General features: G+C 48.6%; 2 protein-coding genes across 2 annotated transcripts; both read right to left on the minus strand.

The window, feature by feature from the left end:
• Positions 1–336: 336 nt before the first annotated feature.
• ETH_00025640 (thrombospondin type 1 domain-containing protein, putative) lies at positions 337–13,446 on the minus strand (the record flags this gene model as incomplete). Its single annotated transcript, XM_013378740.1, has 38 exons — positions 337–719; positions 937–1,189; positions 1,300–1,502; positions 1,705–1,746; positions 1,924–2,030; positions 2,238–2,295; positions 2,396–2,431; positions 2,532–2,732; positions 2,930–3,522; positions 3,773–3,833; positions 3,933–4,010; positions 4,137–4,174; positions 4,395–4,530; positions 4,698–5,102; positions 5,352–5,753; positions 5,900–5,950; positions 6,244–6,382; positions 6,505–6,539; positions 6,667–6,690; positions 6,898–7,159; positions 7,347–7,577; positions 7,743–7,918; positions 8,055–8,246; positions 8,360–8,383; positions 8,517–8,720; positions 8,809–8,841; positions 8,963–9,418; positions 9,634–9,675; positions 9,873–10,166; positions 10,309–10,614; positions 10,748–10,783; positions 10,990–11,193; positions 11,315–11,371; positions 11,573–11,833; positions 11,990–12,310; positions 12,670–12,705; positions 12,923–13,165; positions 13,347–13,446. The coding sequence occupies 38 exons, from the start codon at positions 13,444–13,446 to the stop codon at positions 337–339; spliced, it is 6,723 nt and encodes a 2,240-aa protein (XP_013234194.1).
• Positions 13,447–16,285: 2,839 nt separating this feature from the next.
• Positions 16,286–17,923, minus strand: ETH_00025645 (uncharacterized protein; the record flags this gene model as incomplete). Its single annotated transcript, XM_013378741.1, has 3 exons — positions 16,286–16,581; positions 16,964–17,350; positions 17,470–17,923. 3 exons carry the CDS (start codon positions 17,921–17,923, stop codon positions 16,286–16,288), a joined length of 1,137 nt encoding a protein of 378 aa, XP_013234195.1.
• Between the last annotated feature and the right edge of the window lie 1,337 nt (positions 17,924–19,260).

Consider the following 19,260-nt stretch of genomic DNA (forward strand, 5'->3'; position numbering starts at 1 on the left):
AGTTCAGCACAATAGCCAGGCTCAGCCTTCCGCGGCTCCCCGTGAAGCTGCCGAAGGGTTATGAACGTGAGCAGGAATTGCCTGCTGCTTCTGGCCCGCCACCGCTGTTCCCAAGAACCAAGTGCCAATTCTTAAAACATGTCGAGGTGGCAGGGGTTTTGTTCCAGAAGTGCCCACAGTTCTTTTGTCTGTGCAGCTCTTTTGGCAACAGCACTCACCTCTTGGGCTCCGACCTCGCCCAGGGGCTACGTAAAAAGTCCTCTTGACATGCATGCGTAGTTGCCATAAAAACAAATTATAACATCACCTTCTGCACTTCAGCTGCCCCGCTGACCCTTACCAGCCTTCTACCGGCGCTTCCCTGTCAACGTCTTGCGAAGCTTCTTGCAAAGCTCCTTGTGAGGCTTCTTGCAAAATTTCTTGCGAAGCTTCTCGCGATGCTTCACTGCCGGCCAAGCGGCCTTCGGAAGGGCTAGTGGGTGCTCCGGCAGACTGCTGTGTCACAAGTGGCGTGCGCTCCTCCCTGGCTTTCTGTTCCTTGAGCTGCTGCAGCTCAAGGCTAATTGTGGCGTATCTGCCTCTCAGCCCCATTAGCTTCTGCAGATCTATGCTGTACTGCAGCGACAAGTAAGCAACGGCCACGCCGGCTAGTGCGCCTAAACAAAGGGATCCTATTATGAACAACATGCCGTGCTCGGCATCCGTGTCATCTCCCTCGGCTGCTCACAACAACAAAGCACACACACAAAGACAGTGAGAAATATAGGAAATATTATGCACATCAACGAAGCACACCCAAAAAATGTAAGAGATATTACGCCGGCAAGCTCGTAAAAGCATTTCATCTTTCTTTCTTGGAGGCAACCTCTCCAGAAAACGTCAGTGGCGTCGACGGATCTCCACATGCAGCGCAAACAACGAACGAGAGTTTCTCACCTGCACAAAACATGTACTTTTCGCTGGCGCAGTAGGCTTCCTTCTCTTCAATAGAAGAAAGCGTGTTAATTGTCGTGGTGCTGATGAAGCCTCGGTGAACGCAGCTGAATTCATGAAAGTGCCTCATGCCGATGATAAGGCCAGATTTCGCGGCGCAGAGCACGTAAACAGAATCTACCCAGTTTTGCCGAGACATTGCAGCCTCGTTTTGGTAGCAAGGGCGATAGCCAACAGGGCAGGAACACGAGTCTATCTGAAAAAAGGGTACATTCAGGCGGCGGAAAGGATAATTGTTTCCCTCTTACGGTGCATTCAAGATTGAGCTCCCATGCTAGGCCTTCTAAATTGTGAAGTTGAACTCACCGACTCGTCATACGCGCTAGCTTCGCTCGATGCCTCCACAGACAGGATTACACACTGCTGAGGGGTCATGTCCAGAGGGATTTTATCTGGGTAAGTTGGTAAGGGTGTCGTGGAAGATGTTTCTGAAGTGAAAATTTCAATTTTTGGTGGCGCTTTCGTCGTGAACATCACATATTCCGGGCTGGTGCCTCCTGTGGTGGGATCTGCAAAAGCCCAACACCAAAAGGACAAAATTCCAATCCCCAGTGGTAAGGAAAGCTTGCAGAAACGATCACTAAATAACCCGTAATCGACCGAATGGGGCCCAAAATGCGCCAATTGTTGCTGCAGGGGCCTATGGAGCTCCATTCTCTCTGCCATCAGCGGCTCTGCAAAGAGCCCTTCTGTACTCTTTGGTACGCGTACCACAAAGTGGTATATCCGCACAAATGCCCGTTTCTACAGTCGCTGCGTGGAAAAACAAACACAATTCCGATGAAGATTCGTGCCTTTTCAGCTCGAGTGTTCGCTAAAACGGCTGCAAAGACTCATCAATCCAAGCAACTGCATTTCTGAGCAGTGCTTGTGCCAGGCAGGTTCCGTGGCATTCTAGTAGTATGACTTCTGTGTTGAACAAGGGCTCACTATAGGGCGTAAACTCTCCACCCCTGGGGACCTTGTGGCCTTCTTCCATAACTTCGCGGGTCCTTATTCGCACAGAAGAGCCGATTTCCGAAACACTTGAAAAACAGCTGCACCAAAAGCACACAGCCCTTTGAGCCTTGATTCCCTATAAGCTCGGGACAGAAATAGATGTACGATAAGATCTGGACAATCGAAAGGCTTTTGAAGAAGATGCCACACCATCGTTTTCTCCCAAGGGCGTGTGGGACATTCCCCCGCAACTCAAGGCTACGCTGTACGCTTCAAGACAGCGACCCTCAACAAGTGTTTCGTACCTCAGTGAACAGCTTGACCATTCGCTCCACTCCGTGAGCAGCAAATGTGCCTCTTTTTCTGTCAATGCCAGCACACGCACGCTCTCACACAAAATGGCTGTAGTGCTGCAGAAGAGGGAGCCAGGGAATTTGCCAGCACCCTTTTTGAATTATCATACCTTTGCAGAAAATTACACCCCTTCCACCGGCGGTGCCTGCAGCGCAGTTGAAATGAAATAACAAGAAAATAGCATCGACACGTCGCCCACCAGCCCACAAGAATGCGCGCATGCTGGCTCTACCGTGTTTCCGTACTTGGCGCGAATGTGCATTTTTCAGCGAATTCTCCACTTTGAAACGGCTCAATGAAACATTCTCGGTAAGAATCTCCTCGCTTGTCCGCATTGCAAGTGTTCTTCAAGTCCGTGCACAACTCCTTGCATTTTGCAGTTTCTTCCTCAGACGGACTCATCCCAGAGGGCGCGTTGGCAATAGCTCTCGAGCAATCAGGAACCGCTGCATCGTTTGTAGCAAGCAAATCCACTGACAAAATGTTTGGAGTGCTAAAATGTGTTAACAGTTAGCGAGGCAGACCAAGAGCACTGACATAAATGCAGCATTCGTCTCTCCGTATAATCGCATTTCATCATTGCTTTCAGTACCCAGTTATCCTGTGCTTTTGAATTAACTCAAGGTGCGCCGTGACCACTTACACATGAGCGAGCTATTCGCATCCTTCCAGGAGTCTAGGCCGTTTTTGCAGTAGTCATTAAGGGCACTGGTACTCGGGAACTCAGTGAACGTGAAGTACTCCTCAATGCCAGTCGAATCTTTCTTGTATCCCCGCAGGGGGCAATGAATTCTGCCCATGCCAGCGTACGCGAAGTACACACTAGAATCTGGTAGCTTACTGCTTTCATCATGAGCCCAGAGCGGTGTGCGCGCTGCTTCTGTTGAACATAACCCGTCGGAGGCTAACAGTATTCCCCTAATGCCTCTCCAGTCTTCCACGATATCGTCTGCTGTGCAAGGCACCATGCTGTGTTCCAAACAAGCGCAGCTGGGAGCAACGAAGCCCCCCTCAGCGGGAGACTGTGTTGGGGTTTCTTCATTAGAAGCCTCAGCGGGAGACTGTGTTGGGGTTTCTTCATTAGAAGTCTCTTTTAGGAAACTGAGAACGGCATCTTGGTTGACCAGTCTCGTCAGGATTGGCCTGCAAGTCGCGGGTGGAGCTGCGAACAGAGCAACGAGTTTGAAACAAGTCGAAGCAGCTCCTCGCGTCACATCTTTGAAGATGACACAGGCGCTGAATCCAAGCAAAGGTTTCGCCGAGGCATTTCAGGGGCAAAATTGCTCGGTGCACAGCCTAACTTGGCCTAGCCCATGGTTGTTAGGCCGGAGGCAGCTTGGTCTTACAGATACGCTGGTCTTCTTTCAATCTACAAGTGAGGTAGAAGCCATTGTCAGACAGTCCTTTCGTGACACAACCACGAAAGGGTACTAACAAGGCATCAAGGGAAGCAAGGTTTCTGCATTTTTCCTCCGTCGTTCTGCACCTATCGATGCACGCCCTTCGCGAAGCGGAGTCCTCATAAATTGACACGACTTCGGAGCAGTCTAAATGAGAAAACAAATACGAGCAAAAGAGAGCACGCCAAGAAGCCCGTAAAGATATGCAAACGGCGAGCAAGCGCGCAAGTCAAGCTACAGACTTACCAAGGTCAAAACTTCTACAATTCTCAAGACCGTCCGCGCTGGAACAAGATCTTGTGGGGCTAGTTCCGCTTGTAATGGCTGTGAAAGCCAGCACACACACATTATTCCCTGGGAGCATGCCCGAAGTCTCCACAAGTCTATGCCATTTCGGCCAGTCATTCTAGGCGCATGCAGCTCATGCAGTGTAGTATCAGCACGACCAACCTAAAAATGCTCCCGTATCGGTGTTTCGGGCGAGCCTCCTCTGCAGCGCAGTATGGCCCTCTGGCAGTATGCATCTGAACCATATAGAAGCATGCACTCAAACAAATAGAAACAGGAATAGCTTCCAAATTGTACCAGTCACCCCTCTATGCTCCTGCCTTCTCAGTCCTCTTTTGCCATCATAATATACGTGGAGTGCCACGTACAAGCGGCAAACATATAAGCTCAAAATATGCTTACGGAACATCACATCCTGACCAGTTTGACACTATTGTGGCCGCTGTAGTGTTTGAAGCGAACGAGAGCAATTCAGCAAATTCAGCGTTTGGGGCTGATTCTTCTTCCGCTTCTTTTTCCTCTTCCTTTTGCGCACCAGGGACCTTCCATTGCGGCCCTATAGCAAGAAACAGCTTAACAAGAAACCGAATAATCTATTGTGACATGCTGAACGGGCAGAAGCCTGACATATCTGTAGCCAACTTTGAGTTCGCAGATGCTGCGTTGCGTCATGTTGCCTATTTGGCTATTTGTGTGTCCGTGGCAGCTCCACTGGCCTATTACCTTTTCTGCATAGCTGGAACTCCTGTGTTTCATCTTCTCTGCAATATACTGCGCCCGCGAAGATCGGTTTGTACCGCCTCTTGGCAATGACCACCTCGTCGTTACGTAAGTAGGAGGCGCAGCCACTCCACTCGGTCCACTCGGCTGTCCAGCAGTAGCCTACGCATAGCTGGAGAGAATCTCCACAGCCCTCCGTCTCCTCCAAAATGCAATCAGGATCTTTATCAATGACTTCCGCAGCTATTGCACTGCGTTTCCTGTACCGCCGTGGAAAGTTGTGGGACCCTAAGCAAGTTGCGCTGCAAGCGGACCACTCTCCCCATTCTCCTGGAAAGCAAGAAGGGGGTACATGGTGAACAACTTCCAGCGACTGTTCCTCGACCCCTTCCGCATCGGCAGCATTCGCTGCACAGCAGCATCAGGAAAAAAGCGCACACTGACTAGTTTCACGCTTGACACTGAAATCGCAACGTAAAGACAAGCGTGCTCACTTCAAGACTGCCATTTAATGGCGCTCTTGACGTGAGCACGCCTGCCTATAAGTAGCAACTCCACCTCTCACACTAACTCATGCAGATTTCCTTCTTGACGTGAGTACGTCTGCCTATAAGTAGCAACTCCACCTCTTGCACAAACTCATGCAGATTTCCTTACATGGGCAAAGGACATAAGGAGTAACGTGCTGACACAGATATGTGCCACTGTACGCCTGTTCTCCAGTGCCTGCTCCAGGGAGATCTGGGTAAGCTGGAAAGGCTCGTTGGCGCCAGTGTAAAAAAGAACTATGAATGACAGTGATGGAGCATGCATTTATGGAAAGTTGACGGAACATCTGCGTGACGGGCTTAATTGGTTCTTGGGAAGTTTCACAGAGTCCCCCTTCTCCCTGCAACTCCTTCAGCCAAGTCATGTCATGGGCTGCATCTTCTGTGGTGCAGGGCATCGCGAGCCCTGGGCATCTGCATGTGAACGAGGCCGAGTCCCACGCCAAATTTGCAGGGTAATTGCGCATATCGAAAACGCGACACTTTCCTGAACTCGAGCCCGCAGTTGTGCCTGCGCAGTAGCCGACCCACAGCGGCAATACACATATGCGAACTAAAATGATCCGAAAGTAATTAAGTCTTATCTCGCATTATCTCGATTCGAAAGTAATTAAGTCTTATCTCGTCCCCTAAAGCCAATAAGCAGTTCTTTCCTACCTTCCCCAGAATCCGTGTTTGCCGAATCGGCCCCAGATGAATTTTTATCGCCTGTGAAAAAGCAGCGAAAGTGGAGTACTGAGAGCTGCCCATGAAAGACTGCACGAGGCGCTCAGCGCTTAAATCTTGTGCGAGCTATTGACGAGATATGGAGGCTCGCTCTCTCAAAAGGCTCGCAGAATTCGAAGAGTCGCAACGAAGAATACAGAAAGGTAAAGATATCAGGAACTCTGACGTCAGCACAAGAATTTTGTCTCATCCTCCACCTCAACTACAATGCGCAGTTACCAACTGCGGAAGCAGCACGAAATGTTTGGTGCACAGCAGCAGCATCAGCTTCCTACTCGGCGAGTTGCATTCATTCCTGAAGTCCTGGGGGAGCAGATAATTCAGGCATTGTAAGGGACTTGTTGAGGACCAACAATATAAAAAATATATTCCAGAGCACAGTTGCGAGCACTCCTCATCGGTTCGTGAACTGCCCTGTGTTCAAACGAATCCGCATCGTCCACTCAAAAATGATGTGGCACCTGACACCTTCTACTCAGCTGTGGCCTAATAATATGCAGAAAAGGTCCCAGTGCTGGGCTTCAGAGCCTACTTACCGAAACAGCTGTGACGTTGCATATTCTGCTTGAGACTGAACCACACAAGACAAAGGGCGTAAGCGACGAGAAAGAAATATGAATCAGGTCTCTTATACAGACAATGGAAAGTCATCTTCGCGAACCAGCAAAGGTGCTCTAAACTGCCACAGCCGCACTTACAGGACGATTTGTTCATCTGCGCAACTGAAAACGCACAACACAAGGTAAGAACTCTAACTGCGCAGTTAACTATTGCCGAATGTCGAAGAGCCGCAGTGTTGCTATAGAAAAAAGGCAAATTCGCAGCTTCACTGGTCTTTGAACTAAGAAAAACTACCAATTTGACTTATGTGCCCTTCAAGTTGCATGGGCGCCGAAAATCTCCTGGCACCTTATATAGTGAATCCTTACCAGCGGCGAAGTACAGGGCCGTAAAATGTACTTCACTGTTTGATAACCTCCTGAGAACGTCTTCCGCCAAAGAGCAAGTTGACACCCAGACTGAAGGGACCCAACCTAAGCCGTCTTCTCTCGAATGCCACTGCACAGAATAGAATTCATCCTTTCCCGGCCCCTCTCCGGCGATTTGAGGGAATATATGGGGAAAAAAGAACGTGGGCAAGTTTTGGGGAAACCTGACATCCTCCCTGTCGACTTCTCTCGTGCTAAAAATCTGCACAAAGCAATCACATACGGCCATTCCTTTAATTCTTTGGTGTGGATTTCCGACGTGGCACGCCCCTTCTGCAATTTAGCTACATACTGAACTACAATGAGGAACGCAAAGATGGCATGCACCATACATGACTAGCTTAGTTATTAACTGTAGGGATTCCGCTGCTCCACCCTGTTGAGCTCACAGCCAAAGAGCGCCCTCCTAGCGACGCAGTGAGCGGGCTGGTTGTTGAAGAACTCTCATCGGATAGATTAGCAATCAAGTAGCCCACAGTTATCGAGGTGAAAGGCTCCAGGCACGCAAGCCGAATTTTGAGGGCATTATTCTTCTTCTCGACTATGCGAAATGCAGCTGAAGCTGCAATCGTGCTAGGTGATTGCCCCACAGCGGACTGCACCTCCAAAAGAACAACTGCCTGAGCGCCCACAAATGGAATTCCACTGCAGTCGCCCCAATGTTCTCCACAAAGAATACGGCAAATTACTCGTCTAGTAGCCTCACAACCTCTGAAAGGGCCTCAGGCAAGTCGAGCTTTATCTCCCAAGGAGGTGCTTATCCGAGAGAGAATACGAATCCTTACCTTTGCAAAATCATTAATAAGAAACGGGGTACGAAGCAGGAACTCCCCAGTAGCAGTCACATCAGTGGTGCCAACAACCAGTCGAATAGGAGAATGTTTTGCACGGTACTGGCCTGGGGGTATAGCTAAGTAGCTGGCAACAACTTTGAGCTCGGCCGATGCTTGAGAAGCCGGCTCTGAGGGCAAGTGGCAAACGCACGTTTAGTCGCTCACCCAGGAAGCGTGAGCTCCCTTCATAGAAGAAACCTCAAAGGAGCTCATCAAGCGGAAGTGGGTTAAAAGTAGCTGAGCAGCAAAAAGGTGTTGGCGTACCTCTGCACGAAGCCCCGAATGCCTGTACTCTAAAGCTTTCGTTTGTAACCTGCGAGATAAGCAGCCGAGGTATGCCGGCTACGGAGTGGGGTGCCCCTGTAAAGATGATCGGTTCCGGATATATTGGCTTCGAAAACTGAACAGTGCTTTCATTGCCGCTGGCCAGCATCCAGGACACAGCCATGTTGGCCGCTGCACCGCGCAGATCGCATGCAAGAAGGCTGAACTGAAGATGCATGAACTGAGAATTCCAAACCTGGCAACGCAGTACAGACAGTGGACTGTAAAACGTGACGAATTCTAACCTCCAGCCGTCGGTGTTTGAGGAGCTGAAAGAAAACAGAGCACAGCAGTGACGGATGTTTTAAGGTTTACTTTGCCATTTAGAATGCCAAAGTGTGCCAGAAGAGGCGTCTTAGGAGTTTGGTGACGGGCTGGCTAAGACAAACAGCCAGTGCTCACTTGTCTGGACATCGCAGTGCTCCAGAATGGTGCCAAGCCTCAGCTTTCGATAACAGTGCATGAGATCCTTGTACAATGTTGGGTTGTCCGCCATATGGGTGCGGCACTGCCACTCAATATGGCCGCAGACGTAAGTGCACTGAAAGGTGCTGGCTTTTGTGGAATCTTTCGATGAGGCTGTACTGCAGTCCGGTGCCAACACGCCTGTAATTGGAATCAAATAATATTCTCAAGAAATATATTTGAACACAAGGACAACGGCTATTTTTCTTTGTAGCGACTGAGAGCTCACCACTTCGTTGGGATGTCATTCTCGCGTCCGAACCTGAGCAGGTTCAGGCAGATTACAGTACTGCAAAGCATGCTAAAAGAGCAGACCAACATACCGCGCCGTGCCGCCTTTGACTCTATTGGCTAGACATGTAGTGAGCTCCGGAGCAGCTCACCTAAACAAAAAACTCCTTTGATCCACGTATTATCTCCGCATTTGCCATTCTGCGGCCCAGCTTCATAGTGCCAGGACGGCGGTGTCGACATCCAGAGAGCACGGTTGTGTTTTGCAACGATGACTCCGCCTTCACCCCCCCAGTACTGTGACAAAGTAGACTTCCACGCATATGCAGTGGCTTGAGCCTCCGCTGGTGTGCAGGGCCCCAATGCGGAGCCCGTGCAAGTGCAGCTGCCAGTGTGTGGATCTTCAGGACCTGGTGACTGAATATAGCACGCGACCGCGTTGCTGTTCGGGATGTAGCAATCCTGGATCGCGTTAGCAACACACAGCCAAGGGTTCATGACTGAGGAACAGTCTCCAGCGATCTTTCTTATGCAAGCTTCTCTGCACGTCCAGTCATCCGCTTCTGTAGCTCCCCCAATCGTTGAAAATGCCCTTTGACACAACGGCCCTGCAAGTAACACCCGTTGAAGCCGCAGCGGCCAAACTTACCCTTCTACGCTAGAGGTATCATGCACAACATGCAATACATGTCCCACAACGAGCAATGAGAGAGACGGCGAAGGCAGCGCGATAGAAGGCCGATGGAGGAGTCCAGAAAACTGGGGAAAATGGCGGGTTGTAAACTGAGCTGGGAACGGGCCAATGCAACGCATAGTGTCTTACGTCTAACCGGCAACTTGTTAGTTAAAGGGTCCTCGACAGCATCTGCAACATCACGAACAAATCTATACGGGCTGATGAAACAGCTTGTTGAAGGAACACAAGCTCTAAATGTGCTGTGCCGATTAATGGCGGTGCTGCGATGCGACAAAGGAATGCCCAGCGATTCACATAAACTATGCTTAGGGGCTTCACAATTCGAGCAGCCTTCTTCGTTCAAATAAATGTAGGTTTCGCCTCACCTTGACACAGCACATGCGTAGTCGGCGACTTCTCGCACACCGGGTTTAAGTCATCTAATATAACCAAAGACCCTGTCCCGGAATCCTGAGTCTTGTAAACAAGGAAGCCGCTCAGGCTGATAGTTGTGCCTTTCGGAGCACTCTGAATCCAGCCCTGACTCACAGCTGCAGCGTTCGCCGAACAAGGTTTGGCGCTGTTCGGGCACGCGCATGCGTCACCCTGCGCATCCTTCTCTCCTGTTGTCCTGTATATGTTGCAGATAATCGAGATGGAGTCCGACGAAATAGAAAGGTCTGGAAAACTCAAACACGTAAAATTAAGCTGCCACTATAGTGTTACAGACACCGACGGGTTTCGGAATACAAACTGCTCGGAATAACATTTTCCCGCATCTTATGAGGGACGCAACGGCGAAAGAAACTGGTAGTGGCTTACTCGGAGCACAATTCCAAGCCATGTAGTATGCTACTTTGTCTTCAGGGCAGTTGTGCAGGGCATTTGTTATTCCAGCTAGCGATATTTTCTCGCTGTTTGTTTGCCCGTTGAAGATAGAATTAGGCAGCAAACTCTTGACACTTTGCGTGATGTCAGTTATAGGGCAGCTACTAAACTTCCTGCCGTAGTTAAGTGTTTCCTCATGCCCGCCGACAACTTTCACCAGTGTCCACCGCTCGTACTCTGTGCAGTTATGTTCAATTTCCAGTTCGGCCCCGTCATTGTTCTTCAATATTTTGGAAAACTCTGGAAAGGCACGACATTCAAACGCATAAAGAAGCCAAAATGAAGGTTTTACAGAGAGGGTGAGTGAGCTGCTATTACTATGGCTGCATAGGCAAGTTGTTCCCGCCTTGGACGCTCCCCTTTAAAGACTGACCAAACTGAGATTTTTCTTCATATTCCCATCGCTTTTCTGCAAAACACAACCCAGGAAAATATTACGCATCGAGCGGCAACAGGAGAAAATCTACCAGGGTGGTACGCTGCTAAGACTATTTCCCGTAGCCAGATCTAGTCAAGTCCAAGACGCCTTGGCAGACGTTGGTGGTTCTCTTTGAGCCCGAAAATCTGTTAAATCATTCTGAAGTGGGGCTCGTGAGAAGTATAAGGGAAACTAACCGAAAGTGCACGCCTGAGCCCGTGCAATCGCTGATGCATCAAGAGACGGAAGTTTGGTGAAGTCGTAGCTCTTCCAAAAACTTTCGAATTGATCGTAGGAATTGAGTGCCGAGAATCTCGAGTAGAATAACCTCCAAAGAGTGACGCAAGGCAGCCTACAAAACGGCTGGTCGTTACCCTTGTAACAGTTGGGCCCCATATTTCCTGCATTAAAAAAATACAGAGGGGTCCACAGCTATAAATCACCAAAAAATCACAAGTGAATGCAAGCTTCCAGATTACATAGATTAGTGGGCCTCGAACTTTAGTGAGAATCCAAGCGAACCCAAAAACTCCTCAGGGGCTGTTGTAGTTGTTGTAGTTGTCGTTGTCTGTGCGGTATCTACATCAAAACGGAACATAGCAAGAGAAAGCATATCGAACGCAAAACAAACATTTGAGGATCCGTGCAGAGCTAACCGCATCATTCACGTATAAAGGTGTGTCAAACAAAGCAAAATTACTCCAAAATGTGAATATCCGAAGAGACCCAATGACACACGCCTGGCCTGTGAAGATCGCCGCTGCCCCACAATATACTTACTTCTGCAAAGAGCCCGAACAAACTTATATTCACATGGATTTGAAGAAAGGTCGAAGGCTTGGTATATATCCCCATAAGCGATGTAACGAATTGAATCTTTCATGTAGACTTGTGCCTTGGACCTGAGGCCATCTTTCCACGACTCCTTGGCTTTCGCTTCTTGTACAGTACAAGGTACACTGCCACTAGGGCACTCGCAGGAGTTTTCCGAGTAGTTCCATGAAGTTGTTCTCTTCGCCTCGCATGCAGGAAGCGGGCTCGCTGACGGACATGAACCACAGTGATAAGGAAAGCTGTGCAACGTTGATAAAAGCTACAGGATTTCAAAATATTCCTGCAGTGGAGCTGATGCGTGAGGTGGATGCTTCTGCCTACAGCACCAACACAGTTGGGGCGTGCGGGAATTCAGCAGCGTACGTGGGACACAAACATAGAAAAAGCTATACAGGTAGTCGTCGGATGGAGGCGAAGAGCACAAGTCAGAAAGCGCAGGCTCCTCTGGCAGATCCTGGAACTCCAATTCGCAGAAAAGCCTGTTGTTTGTCTCCTTGTCTCTTTCGCAAGCCGCAGCTACCTCGACGCCTTGAGAGTATAGCATGCAGTTGTTGTCTCCGACATACGCAGTTGGGTGGCCGGTGAGGAAATCCACAACTCGGAGCTCTTTGTCCTTGCAAAGCGCCTCGCCACCAAAAATTGAGCTTGAAAGCAGTTCGTCGAGTGCGTACTCTTGGTATCCGTCTGCAAACAAGTTGAAAGATTTGAAAATAAAATTTATTTTTAAAAAATGAAAATAGACAAGGATAGATATATTAAGAATAGATAATTGAGAGATAAATAGCAAATAAATAAAAGGATAAATGGAGTGATAAATAAATAAAAGCATAAATTAATTCAGAGATAAACAAATAAAGAGAAAAAGATTAACAAATAGGGAAACAAATTTGCGGCGGCTAATGCGCTGTATGTCATATCCGAGCGAGCAGCCTTAAGAAGCACTCGGCGCACACAGAAATGCCAGCTTTACTGCAAGAGTTGATACGGAACTGCAGCTTCTAGCTGATCTTAAATTGACTACAGCGAGTTATTCTGCAAATCACCGTATTGCTCTATAGGGGCAAAGCTTGGGCGGGTGCCTGAAAGATGGGACACGAACATGCAGTTGCCTGAGGAGTTTCATCCACCTAACTCTCACGGAGGATTCTGTAAAGCCGATTCTACTGAAATCTGAGGGCCAAGCAAGCTTGCAGGTAACTTTAATTCACGCTGGAACCAACACTATCGGCCCCACAGCGGTCTGTAACCCGAAAGTATAAGCGATTTGGGCGCCAAGTAGCAGATGTGGCTGCGCACCGAAAGAGCAATCGTTCTGGAGTTTGGTGTATATGGATACTTCTACTTGAGGCTTGTCTCCCAGGCGGCTGCTCTCCCAAAACTCGGTGAAGCAACGCATTGGGCTGCTGCATGGAAGGAAAAGCCTAGTAGCCTCTTCGTTCCACACCTCCTCGCAAACAAAACTGCACTGCTCCTCAATGGTTGAAGTGCGTTCAAACTTGCACTGAGGACCGCCATTTTCATGATCTGCCGCAGAGCGTACTGGAGGAAAGGGCACAGCAGCACGCGTTCACAATCAGTTCGTCAGTGTCGGAGGCAAAAACGGCGCCCACTAGTCTGTGCGGTCTTGCCTCAGATTTACCACAACACCACAGAGTTTTACTGAACTAAATAAAAAAAAGACCACTATCTACAGCTTGCAAACATTGGGGGGCATGCTTACCCCTGCGAGAGTCAATAGGAGGAGCAGACACTTGAGCAGGAACACCAAGAAACAGAACAGCAAGTCCGGAGACTAGCAGAAGTAAATTTTTTGTTGCCATTGTAAAGCCGCTGCATTATTACCCAAATAAACTGGGCCACCTCCCACAGTACTGCCAGGTCCATAAACCCAATACAGGGTCATCGACTTCTACTATCCCTGGTGTTAAGAGCAGGAATATGGGCCAACTTCAGCTCATTAAATAAAAGCCAGTCTGTTGGGAGTTGCTGGAGCAGTTTCTCGTGGGGAAGCTTGCAGAGCCATCCCTCAAATACGGCAGATACGCACCCGCCACTGCCGACTAGCCAGAGGCAAGAGTTACGCAACGGAAGGTGGTCAGGTTCCAGAGCCACCCCATGTAGTCTCCCTACACGTACGAATTTAGTGAATATATATCATTTTTCTCTTGGAAAAATGACATATTCTGTGTAAAGTCACAGGGCTGTCTTTGCATGGATCGTCTGCGCGTGTTGTTTTTGCGTTGCGAAGGTGAGCGTCCTGGTCACCGTGCAGCCCTAGGTGTCTGCTCCACTATGACTGTCGCGGAGATATAGACAGTACGCAGAATATCTTTATTTCAAATATAGGGTTTTTCCAATTTTGATCTTAGATTTGTCTTCACCAGGTGGCGAGGGAGAGTACCGCACACATTATTCCAGTGGTCTGAGTCTTCTGTAGGGGCTTTCGTGGACCATTATGCGGCCGTTTTTTCATTTTGTACATTATAATAGAGGGGAAGGAGTGAATTCTGTTGAGACATCGCTAGCTTGCACTACGAAGCTCCGTCGGTAGAGGCATCCCACGAAAATCTGTGCTTGCTGCCTGAGGTTACCACAGGCGCCGAAGAGTTAAGAATATGGTGAGTAACAGAATCTACCCAGTAGAGCAACCTTCTTCGAAACTGCGAATACAAAATAGTTTGTGTGATTTTTACTTGCACAATGCTTCTGCAAAAATTTTCGACTACTAAGAAGCTTCCCGGCCTCGCGTTGCTGCTGTACTTTACAGGCCGCTCATCCGCCCACCTGAGGTACATTTTAAAGCCAATATTAATGTCTTCAGCAGTTGTAGCTGCGACCCCTAAATTCGAGCAGTATATATGTATCTGCAGGAGTCCTGTTAAGCCGTAGGCCCCAAATAGTTTGTGGGAGCGTTGGATAGTAAAGCCTTCCACGTATGGTGCTAAGTGAGGAAGCTTTTTGCTTACATGACGTCTGCCTGGTCCATTATATGCTGTAGAATTGATTGTACACTCTGGGATGGAACTGGGTTGGAGAGAAAACGCTTTTTCTTCATGCTGCTGCAGCAGCTTCTCGCCTTGGAGTGTAAAGGACTCTGCTAGTTCACAGTTGAAGCTTTGGTGACTACATGCAGAGTTTGAAGCACTCATAACATAGTCACTCAGTTCGCCGCGTCTGTCACTACTTGAGACAGGATTTATGTATGCATCCATATTGTATATACATAGTGTAAAGGCGTTCCACTTGCCCCTCTCCATGTTAAAGAACTCGTTTCTTATAGAGCATTTCCAAGCGACAATTGCAGCCTTATGTGGACGCATCTATGTGCCCCATGTAACAATGCAGCCGTCAGTATTTGGAGCGCTACGCGCCATTGACGTAAGGGAAAACAACATTTTAAGCAAGTGCTCTCGATTATCAACTTGATACATGTAATACTAACAAGCAAAGCAGTAAGGGGCTTGCACTGTTGATGCGCACATGAAACTAAATTGCCTAATGCAACCGCGAACACTGCTGCCAATTGGAAAAGGCAGATGCTCAGTATCTCATTATTCTCTTATGAACATGATTTCCTCGAACGGCTTGAGACCAAAGAACAAAGCTGCTCACAAATGACTTCAATGGCTAATGATTGTAAAACAAAATTAATCATGGCTCTCGCTCTCAAAGAAGAACGGTTGAGTTACAGTACACTGTGGGGATCTCAACTGAACACCACTTAATCGTGGCGGGAGGCCATGTCACCTGAGGATAGCCTGCCAGCCGGGCTTAACCAGCCGTTACTTCGCCAGAAGACTTCCCGGTTGCTTAGTTCACTGACTGGCTCAAGTACTGTCCGGCTTAACCACGATAACTCAGACAAGAGCTTGTGTGTGCACTCAAGATTAACATTTTGAAACTTATTCCTTGGCCATGTTCACCAGCTCAACGTACCGACCTCTTAGACCCAATGCCTTCTGTACGTCAACACTGTGCTGGATAAACCAAAGTACTACAGCGATTCCAACAATCGTCCCAACAAGCAGCATGACTACCATTGTAATCATCCTGTTTCGCCGTTCCCTTTCAAGATCTTCTGCCACTGGCCAGTCAGAAGCACACTCACAAACGGAAACGACACCAGTTAGCACAGGTTTTGATCCTGGTGCATCCCTGAAGCGGCACTTCGCAGAATGCAGTTTTCTCTACCAACCTACCCACACAGAAGACCGAAGAAAATTGGCTCTTCGAGCACTTCTCCTCTGCGGTGAGCTCATTAAAGTCCGTGACGCTTTCCTTGAATGTACGTGTCTCGCAGTCGAACGCCGCGAAGCCGGCCAGTGGGATAACCGCTGAATCACAAGCCTGCCGCACAAGAGGCCTATGTCAGAGTTTCCTGCTGCCTGCTTACCTTTAATTATAGACCGCAGAGCTTGTTGATTTAAGGTGAAGTTCGAATGCCGGTAGATGCTACGTGTCAAAGTACCCATGCTACTTTCTTGGCACAAAATCATCATGCTCTGATTCCAAAACAAACGCGATGCTTCTGCCTCCGCGAGTACGCATGGTCTTGTATATGTTGGGCACCTGCATGTGCGGTACTGAGAAAATGATTGGCAAAACAAAGCGCGTGACGATAGGCGTGAAGAGTACAAAAACGGATGCCTGAGTAGTGCATCACGCTTGATGTCCGCGAAGGGTGCCCTGAAAGCGCTGTGCGGAATTTTCGGCTATGGAGCTTTTAGCTCTGGCCAGACACCAAAAGCTGCAGCGACAAACATTACTCACTTGAGTATCAAAACGCGTGTCCAAGCTAAAAGTACTCATGTCCACGATGTCGCAAGTTATGTCGTCTCTCACGGCTGGGCCCTGTGTAGAGGTTGTGGTAGAGTTAAGCCTGTCAGCTCTCCACTCTTCAATGGATGGCTCTGGCTTTGGCGTTAGAGACAGAGTCACTGAGTCGTCGAACTCTTCTGAAAGGTGTTAATCGCACGTATTGGAAGACACGAAGAGGTGCGGGATTGCGCGACAGCCTAGCAGTTGCTCAACTGGCTTAATCACTCTAAGAGTGATTAAATAGCTTTTCCTGAACTGGCCTTTAAGAGAGATTGAGTAGCTTCTCCCCAGCCTCCAGTTAAGCTGATTCACAAACGTGTTCTTGGTACACAGGAAAACAAGCGCACCGCAGAGCTGTTGGAAGTCGCAAGCTTCTGCTTGCACAGTCCCTGCATCACGATTTTTGTCTGCACCTGCAGCAGTGACAGACAACACAAAGTGTTTTAAAATGTAGCAACCAATAACCAGATGTTCATGCATTCTGTGAAATGGCTCAGTTTGTCTGGTCATAAATCGTACTCGATATACTCCCCAGTCGGCACTGCTGGCCACCAGTTGTGCTGGGCTCCACAATCCGTCGTGTACGTATTCTAACACTTCCTTCCAATCCTCCTATGCTGCTGCGGCAGGTGGCGCTACAGGCTGACCACTCCCCCCATTCTGAGTATTTGCAATCTCTTGGTATGAGCTTGCAGAAAATTATTCCTCTCCCAGGGACAGAAGTATGGTTAGTGGCACATTCATTGTCAAAACCTGTAGTCTGCCGCTCTGTAGAGAAGCACGATAAGAAGTCAACCATATTTTCCTCACAACTTTGCCTGATATCAACGCATTTTGCCTTGCATTCTTCAGGGGTTAAAGTATCCGACTTGGATGTTACATTTTCACAGTTGATGTCGACGTTATCTGCAGGCACATTCCCTTGGGTGAAAAGTAGGCCATTCTTAGTTAAATTAATTACGCACAAAAGTTGAACAGGGCGCTTATGGGAAAGGAACTAGGCAAGATGGAAAATAAAGACATACATGGCGTGATAGCAGCTAGCTCTTGCTGGGCGTGAAGTCCATTAGCGCAGTACTCGTTCAACTCGGCAGAGCTTGCAAAAGTTGTGTATGTAGCAGCGTCTGTTGGCTGCGTTATACTCTTGCTATTGCTTAGGGGACAAAATATTTTCCCAGCGTTGGCCGCAGCAAAGTACAGTTTTGAGTCAGCTGTTCCAGCCATTCCTTTGCCGAAAATTGCCCCAGCTGAGTCCTGGGAGGGACAAATATTTGCTGGTATTGAGGAGAATACACTTTCGCGCATCTCATACACCTCTGCGGCTGTGCAGGGAACAGAATTGGGCGCTAGGCACAAGCACTGTGGAGAAGAAGAGCTCGGATCTAAGAAGCGGAACTGTGAAGACTCTTCATCATTCATCCGGGTGAGACTTGGAAAACATTTTGGAAGCGCCGTTTCTGAAAAAGCAGCAGAATCCATGATGAATAGAAATGTATTCCACCGTGACACACATGATAGCTGAAAACACAAATTGCTGCGGCATTGTCCGTTACTCATACCTTTGGCAAGCGTTTCCGTGTGAATGCAGCTGCCGCTCAGCAGCGATTCCTCAAGAACAGTTTCGGCAAAACATTGAAGAGGAGTCTGGTGCTTTGATTCTGCTTCTTTCGAGCACGAATCTATAATAGTTTTGCAGCGTTCTCTGCAGAACTTTTTAGTCTGTGGAATTTTATGTATAGGCAAAATATCGTCACAGCCTGTGAAAAGCACCATTCATACGGTTTGCTCTGCAGTGAAACAGCCAGCGACTTTAAGCAAAGCTGGCAAAGCGAGCCGGAATCAACTGCAGGGGTGCAAGGAATTATTTCCCAGCTGAGAAAAAAAGGCATACTAGGGTCTCGATCATTCCTGCAAGGCTCCAAGGAATCTGGGCACCCTTCACTCCGCGTATCTGCGTTCCATCATCTCATTGCAGGCACGAAGAAACCATATGAATGTCAAACATTCGTAAGGTTGAAATACCTATGACAGTGCGTATGCTTCGTCCTTACCCTGGTACACTGGGATTCCTTCGCTGGAATTCTCGTTCAGGCTCAGCCTGTAGCGCTTTGCACTTTGACCATTAAGCAAACACCTAGAACATCAACAAACATAGTGCGTGCCGGGGCTGCTTCACATTGGGGCTACTACAGTGTACTAGTCGGTGTTGGAGATAGTAAAAGTATGTGTACGTCTTACGGGGCATCACAAGAAGACCATTCCGACCACTTAACACCCTCAGTGGGAGCCGCTTGAGCGCTGCTAATTTGCAGCGCGCTGGGGGGCTCTGTTGAGCTCAGAGCATCTCGACCTGCAATAAAAAATCGCAACAGTGATGCTGCTTAGTCATTGCACTCTTCCGGGAAATGTTAACTCACTAAGTTACTTTATTTTCGAGACAGCCGGCTGCATCTGGAAAATGTAGCGTGGCTACGCAGTGCCAGGTTACGTTTCCTCTGCCTTGGGGATCAGAGTGCTTGCGAGGCATGGCTTTATGATTGGGCGCTTACAATGACAGTGCTCAAGCCCTGCAAAGCAAGTGTGTCTGCATCCTGTGTACCGACCCACCTACGCATCGCGACGCATCATATTCTTTCAAGTTAAGCGAAGCACAGGCTCCCCCAGCCTCTGCGAAAACTAGCTTTTCCCTGTAAGATGTTCTTACAGGTGAAACACCGAATTCGAGTAGCATCTCGGTGCAGGCTGACCATTCTGTCCATTCGGAGTGAATGCAGAACGACTCGCAAGGCGTAGGTGTATCGAGCACACATGTCACT

Source organism: Eimeria tenella, genomic scaffold (genome assembly GCF_000499545.2).
Source record: "Eimeria tenella Houghton genomic scaffold, Eth_scaff97, whole genome shotgun sequence".
In the NCBI taxonomy this organism is placed as follows: Eukaryota; Apicomplexa; class Conoidasida; order Eucoccidiorida; family Eimeriidae; genus Eimeria; species Eimeria tenella.